The sequence below is a fragment of the Lolium rigidum genome, chromosome 5, assembly GCF_022539505.1.
Source record: "Lolium rigidum isolate FL_2022 chromosome 5, APGP_CSIRO_Lrig_0.1, whole genome shotgun sequence".
Taxonomy (NCBI): domain Eukaryota; kingdom Viridiplantae; phylum Streptophyta; class Magnoliopsida; order Poales; family Poaceae; genus Lolium; species Lolium rigidum.
The window spans coordinates 221,537,145-221,544,940 of NC_061512.1; the positions used below are offsets into that span (position 1 = coordinate 221,537,145).

Consider the following 7,796-nt stretch of genomic DNA (forward strand, 5'->3'; position numbering starts at 1 on the left):
ATCCATCAGGTGGATAGCATAATCTTCAGAAAAGAAAACGAAGGTGGAATTGGCCCTATTATTCTAGTAGTTAGAACGAAATTTTGGTACAGGATGGAGCTAAGATTCCGCAGCCTCTAGAATCAGTTGTTTTTGGGCATGCTAGTTTTTTTTGAGAATTATTTCGGCATGCTAATCTCTACTTTTGTTTTAGGGAATGCTAATGTCTATACTTTTTTTTTCTGGTGTAGAGGACTTTAGAGTCAATCAGATCCTATGACCTATGTTCCTGTGATGGAGTCCATTAAGGCCCAACTTGGAACTACTACCTACATCTCCTATGCATGGGCCTAGATTCTCTGCCAATCAACTACGGGCTGAGCCCAGTGTGACTGACAGTACGAATTATCTCAAGCTATTGTAGCCTTGTAGGGCCTAATATAATTCCATGGCCTTGACAAAAGTACATGGGCCGGAATCCCACACAACCTCATCCACCGCCGTGGCACCGGCGCGCGCACGGCACACGACGGCCTCCCTCGCACTCTCGCCGTCGTGCGCCGTGCGCTCCCCGCTCGCCGGCCAGAGTCGCCGCGCGCCGCCTGCTTCCCCTTACCCGCTCTCCGCCACAAGCAATGCCTCCCCCCACCGTGCCCTTCTTCCTCACCTCCACCACGCTCGCCACGGCCGCGAAAACGCTCCGGCAGCAGCCACCGGCGCAGCCGCAGCCGCAACCGCCGCCATGCGACGCGCAAACCCCAGCCGCGTCGTACACCGCGCGGATGCGGCTCAACCCGCGCCTCGCGCTGCGCCTCTTCGACCACCTCCTCCGCTCCGGCGCCGACCCGGACCCCATATCCTACGCGCTCGCCCTGGCCCGCTGCGCGCGGGACCGGGCCTACCCCGCCGCCGCGCAGCTCCACGGGCACGCCACGAAGCGCGGGGCCGGATCCCACCGCCGCGTGCGCAACGGGCTCATCCACGCCTACTCCGTCTGCGGGGTGCTGCACGACGCGCGCAAGGTGTTCGACTACGGGCCCGAGGCCGACATGGTCGCCTGGAACAGCCTGCTGCGCGGGCACGCGCAGGGCAGGGACGCGGGGGCGCTCCGGGAGTTCTTCACGGACATGCCGGCCCGGGACTCGGTCTCGTGGAACACGGTCATCGCATGGTGCGTTGCGAATGGGGAGTGTGAGGAGGCGGTCGCGGTGTTCCGGGAGATGCTCGCGTGCCGGGAGTGCCAGCCTGACAGGGTGACGTTGGTGAGCGTCATCTCGGCGATCGCGTACCTGGGAGCTCTTGCGCAGGGCCTCTGGGCCCATGCATATGTTTGCAGGAAACGGATTGAGGTCGACGAGAAGTTGAGCTCAGCCCTCATAACCATGTACTCAAAGTGCGGTTTCATCGAGGGTGCAGTTTATGTGTTTGAAAATTCGTGTTCATTACGGAGCGTGGATACTTGGAACGCAATGTTAGCTGCTTTCACGGCAAATGGCTACAGTGGAAGAGCTCTGGAGCTTTTTACTAGAATGGAGTCAACAGGGTTCGTGCCTAACAAAATTACGTTTAACAGCGTACTGAATGCTTGCAGCCACGGGGGATTTGTTGAGGAAGGTATTGCTTGTTTCGAGAGAATGACCAGTTCACATGGTATTGCGCCCGACATTGCCCACTATGGTTGCATGGTGGATATATTCTGCCGTGCCGGGATGTTTGAGAAGGCGGAGCAGATGATCCAGATGATGCCAATGGAGCCAGATGCTGCAGTGTGGAAGGCCCTAGTTGGTGCTTGTAGAACCTACAAGAACTTTGAGTTGGGAAAGAAAGCAGGCCACAGGCTTATTAAGGCTGCACCGAATGATCATGCAGGGTATGTGTTGCTATCCAACATTTATGCGCTGGATGGCAACTGGAAGGGAGTGCATAAGGTGAGGAAGCTGATGGTGGATTGTGGAGTGCAGAAGGTACCTGGAAGTAGCTCAATAGAACTTGATGGTGTTATTCATGAGTTCATATCTGGAGATAAAAGTCACTCAAGGAAGAGGGACATATACGAGATGCTAAGCGAGATATGCCTGCAGTTGGAAATTGCCGGATATGCTCCAGACACTTCACAAGTATTGCTGGATATTGATGATGAGGATGTGAAAGAGAGTTCACTTACTCTTCACAGCGAGAAGCTTGCAATTGCCTTTGGGCTGATCAGCACTGCACCTGGGACGCCTATTAGGGTTGTAAAGAATCTCCGGGTCTGTGGAGACTGTCATAACGCGATAAAACTTCTAAGCAAGATTTATGGGAGGTGCATAATTGTTAGGGATGCAAATCGATTTCATTATTTCAGAGAAGGGTCTTGTTCTTGCGGAGATTACTGGTAACCTTTCGGATGAGCTTCAGTTCAGTTCTGTTTAGTTTTTACTTGTTGCAAAGAAATATATTGCATGCTAGAAATGTTTTGGCAATTATTATAGTTATAAATGTAAATTTGAGAAAGATGTAAATGTGCCATGAGGCTCTTGACTCGATTTCATGTCTCTTAAATGCTAAGCTACCCATAAACCGACACCATGATTACCACCCTCTTGTGTCTCAGGAACTTGAAACCTAATTATTGTCCTTTTCAGCCTCCATGATTCACTGAACATGAATCTGAGATGTATGTCCTACGCAAAAGTGCCACTAAATTCAGATAAGTTTAGATCCTTCGGATGGTAGGGACTAGAAATCATCAATAACCTGATACATACTTAATGCCTTTTTTTCCTTCTGTCCTTGCTTTCATCATACAGTTGAGGATGACAGCTTCACATGAACTCACATTCAAATGAGAAAAACTTGGTAATAGGACCAACTAGGCTTCTGCTTTTCCTGTGAGATAGTGGGCTTACTTTTAGTTTTGGCCTGTCAACTGTGACTATGTCTGTGCATTTATATTTTCATTTGACACCATCCATTAGCCTTTATGCTATAATTTTCTGCACATGGTAGATACATCTACGTTATTGGTACATCTATATTTGCAGACTTTCCGAAAGGCTTTATATCCTGCATTTGCACATTATATTCTTCCCAAATCCCACATATGTGACAGTAGACCCTAACATGTTAGTTTGAATCAGAAAAATGTCTTGTGAGTTGCATTATTGTACTCGAGAGACTTTGATTAGTAGAGCGGTGCAAAACACATTAGCAAAGTGGGATTAACTGCCCTATGGACTATCCTTTCACATTCTTTGGTAAAGGCCCATGTTAATAAATTTAACTTGCTATTTTATTATTCCACAACTGCCCTTCATGGTATCAGAAACTCATGTACTGGAATTGTTACACTCCTGGGAGATGAATTAAACACTAGAAGTCTAGAACCCTAGTATTGCCACCTCCCTTGCTACATGTGGTTGATATTGGAATAGACATGAAGCGTTCTGCACAAGAAATGGTAGTAATATTTAAATTTTTAAGGAAGTAAATAATGCGATTGATAGCAAGGACAAAGATCAACACTATTGGAGATAATTAATCACTTCCACCGTGGAGTTGTTATTACTGCCTAGTGGTCTGCTGGTTGCAGGGGCTTGGCTTTTGAACAAAAAGACAGTGGATGATGCAAGTGCATGCCTACTGGGAATTATAGCATGGGTACTGTCTGATGGGAAAGCTTCTCGGGTGTAAGTAATCACATTCTTGAAGATGTAGTTGTCTTTGGTAGTGAAACGCTGCATGATTGCATCAAAGCCAGTAAATGAAGAAATCCAAATCGTACACAACAAAACTGAACGTTTGCTCCATCTCTCTAAACATATTAATATTTGCATCTTTATGTGAAATATGCCAATGACATCATCATGATAAAGAGGAAGAATGTAAAACACATACATCTCCACTGTTCACAGAACATGATGTTTGCTTCTCTTTACAGATAGCAGCTGACTAAGGGAGATCTAATCAACCTTGTCCCATGTAAAACATGGCGATATAACATTTGTAAGCAACTGTTTTCTCAGGCGGAAGCAAAGGTAGGTAGTTCTATCAGGTATAACCCATTCACTCGATTGGATAGTTTACACTCTAGTTGATTGATTACTGAATTAGGAATCTCTAATTCTGTGATGCCAGCTGTCTTTGAGCTTTGCCCCGTCCTATTTTGGGAGAGGTAAAGGAGAGAGAACTCAGGAGACATACTGAGCCATGTCTCATGCATATGTTTGGCATAACCGCATAGGAACAATTACACTATGGAGTTTGTGGCCAGTATTTAGTGAATATAAAAAACATTTTCTCTACAATTGAGTGTTTGTATTGATCCAAGATTATGTGAAGGGGTGTTAGAAATAACTATTATTTCTACTATTTTAGGTACCCTTAGGCACCAGAAAGCTATACACGGCACAAGTGACCAGATCTGGTACACTATGATTACAAATTGATATTTTTTCTCTTCACACACAAGGCAACATACACACGCATGCACACACATATGCACACGCACATAATGTTATATGATATAGAGTAGAATGCTCTAGCTCCACGCCAATCATTAACAGGTTGGCCTTAATAAACAGCCTGCTGCCCTTATCAACATCATTAGTTTATTGTTCCCTCTTGGGGCGAGTTCTTTAGTGTTCCCCAGATGTGCATTTTGTATTTTGCATCCCAAGCCCTAGTTTGCAGCACTAATGACCACGCTAAGAGTATAGTAAGACCATTAGCGTATGACATAATGCATAATTAGGGGTAAGAAGAATTGGTAATTTCTGATGCTTTTTTTTTGTATGATCATAGCTCGCAAGGAGGTTTCACCTAACATAGACCTTTACCAACACTATACTCACTTGCATCTCGCGTGCAGCTGGCTTTGCTATGGACTGTGCATTGTTTATTGTTCACAGAAAGGTGTAACATACGCTTTCCTAAGCACAATTAGAGATCCTGTACCCTGGCACATGGAAACGAATGCTGAATTAACACACAGTTGTACCCGCATTGCGGAGATACTATGCACCAACTTGCTTCGTAATCGAATCATCCATGTTCAACTCTAATCATTCATCCTTGGTAATGATCCTGTTAAGAGACTGCTTTTGTGTTCTTTGCTTCTCGATACATCCTCGCAATAACTGTTTGCACAAACTTTTGTAGCATGTAGTAGAAATTATGATAGGCATGGTATGGATTTGTTTGGATCCTTCTTTTACTTTGAGGATGCTTAGCAAGTTCAGATCAAAACTCTTTATAATTCTAGATCTTAGACCATTTATCTTCTAAGTAAAAAATCTGCACCATTTGCTGTATGCTGTTCTGATCATGTCCATATTTTAAAGTGGGCGAATCTGTGGTTTTATTTCATGGAAGAAACCGAAATTCGGTCAGAGCTTGTTAAGCAGGACAGTCAATTCAGGGAGCAGATTCTGAGAGACTAACGAATCCAATGCCGAAACTCTTATCCCATTATAACGTGGCCGTGTATTTTAGCTTTAGACTTCCCCTCTAAAGAGACGATTGCCAGCTAATCTCACGCAGACATTATTCCATTTGTTTACTTGCAGTTGTTTGGCTTGTATATCTTGGAGCCGTTTTGTTTGCAGGAATCAATCCTCTGCTCTCGCTTACACGGGACGGCCCGGTGCCGACATGTAGGACCTAAACTCATGAAGTCCCATATTATCAGTACTACTGCATTTGCTCTAACTATTCTCTTGACAAAAGTTGCTGTTCTTATTTGCAGGTCATCCTCTGTTCCGGTTGGCAGCAATCTCCTGCGTCGATACGGTCTCGCGTTATCCGTCCCTGATGCAGCCGCATTATCCATCCCTTGTGCTGTGATGCAGGCGCATTTGGTGCGCTCGCCCTAGCAAGAATATGGATGGATGGTACACATGAATTTGTGTGGCAATGATTGGAGAAGGAGACATAGATCTGCAGCAACCTTTCTGGCGAGCATAATGATGCAGAAGAAGATGATCTGGTGGACGGTCGGGTCCATTTGCATTCCTCAATGACTGCACGAGCCCCCGGAGGTTTGTGTAGCACGGGTAAATGCCTTGTGCCGAGGTCGGCCAGCGCTGCCGTGCACAGGACTGGCAAAAGGGAAGGAGGTCGCAGTGGTGAGTGCGTGTGTGACACCGGTTCATGGATGTCGAAGGCGATATGTAGGGCTACCTCCTGTGGCTACGAGGCTAGCACGGTCTTCTTCTCAAAGATAAAAAAGCAGAGCTAAGCTGGGGACTGGCGATTTACACAAAAATAACCCAAAAGTGGAAGAAAAGCACAGACTGACCCTCCGGCGAAACTATTTCACCAATCTAACCCTTTTGTGTGGCGCCCCTCCCACGGGCGCCACACATGCCCATGTGGCTCCCCTCCGCCGGCGCCACACACCCAGCCCGACGTGGCCCCTCGCCGGCCGAGCCGGTGCGCCCGTCCGGACGTGGCAGCATGTGTGGCGCCCCTCCCAACGGCGCCACACATGCCAACTTATATCATGTTTTCGGTCGAAAACATCCGGGGGCTCCGAACGTCTGGGACTTAGCCGTTTTGCGAGGCTCGATGTGTGGCGCCGACGCCACGGGCGCCACACTAGCATGTGTGGCGCCGATGCCACGGGCGCCACACATCCACTTAAGTGTGGCGCCCGCGCCCGCGCCCAGCCCGACGCAGCCAGTTTCTTCTCTTCTCTCTGTTCCTCCCGGAAACCGCCGCCGCCGCCCGAGTCCCCTTCGCCCCCCACCAAATCGACCAAGCAATCGTCAGATCCGGCCGGCCAAGTCCTTCCTCCTCCATTCCTCAAGGTATTCCCCTTCGAATCCCTCACATTCATCCACTAATTTCATAGATCTTGCTAGATTTGCACATGAACCCTAGACATGGAAACTAGATTTGAAATGGCTATGTATGTGTTGAATGTGTATGTGTAGGAACCCTAGATATGTAGGAACCCTAGATATGTAGGAACCCTAGATGTGTTGAATGAAATTTTACATGTATGTGTTGAAATCCTTATGTATGTATGTGGTGAAAGGCAAAATTGGAGCTTAGCAAATGCATTCTATTGTCTTACATATGTCTATTATGTGCCTAGGAATGGTATGTCTTACGAAATTCATATGTGTGATGTATTTGGATATGAACTCTCATGTATGTGTGATGTATATGTGATTCGAAAGTTAGATATATTCTCATGTATTCTTGATGGAATAACTCATATTTGTTAGGAATGTATGTGTGATGGCTTATTTGGATATATTCTCATGTATGTGTTGCTCATATTTGGTATGAATGGCTCATAATATGTTGTATGTGTTGCTCATACATGTAGGATGGTGTGGCTTCGGATGAAGAGTACGACATGGAGCACCGGGCTGTTCATATGACGGAGAGGGAACGGATCTTCACCCTTTGAAGATTCGTTACCATGGCACACCGGATATACCTTATGACGAGAGGTACACGGAGTTCATCCGGCCTACCGGTCTTATGCCGTTCATATCCCTTGTAAGCCGTGGGGGCCACACATGAACCCTCGGCACTCACCGCCCTTGTCGACCGGTGGAGGCCGGAGACTCACACCTTCCACTTGAGGGCCGGAGAGATGGCCCCTACTCTCCGGGATGTTTCCATGATCCTTGGACTACCTATTCGTGGCGAGCCACCGTGTATGAACACGGCTTCGATGGGTGGCGCGGACGGATGGAGGACCTTATTGGCGGGGCTCCTCCGCCGCCGTAAAATCCAAAGGAGAGAGTTCCCGCCGGCGCGTCTTTCACTTGGATCGAACTAACTTTGCGGAATGCCCCATAGAGGCCGACGAGGACACTCGG

At 47.3% G+C, this 7,796-nt stretch overlaps 1 protein-coding gene across 1 annotated transcript; it reads left to right on the forward strand.

Moving 5' to 3' along the window:
- Positions 1-614: 614 nt before the first annotated feature.
- Positions 615-2,499, forward strand: LOC124652303 (pentatricopeptide repeat-containing protein At5g48910-like). The gene has a single exon (XM_047191319.1). It carries the CDS (start codon positions 615-617, stop codon positions 2,355-2,357), a length of 1,743 nt encoding a protein of 580 aa, XP_047047275.1. The 3' UTR covers positions 2,358-2,499.
- Positions 2,500-7,796: the final 5,297 nt, after the last annotated feature.

What these genes read in the sequence shown, in the direction of transcription:
- LOC124652303 (XM_047191319.1), top strand. Translation starts at nt 615, where the DNA reads ATGCCTCCCCCCACCGTGCCCTTCTTCCTCACCTCCACCACGCTCGCC.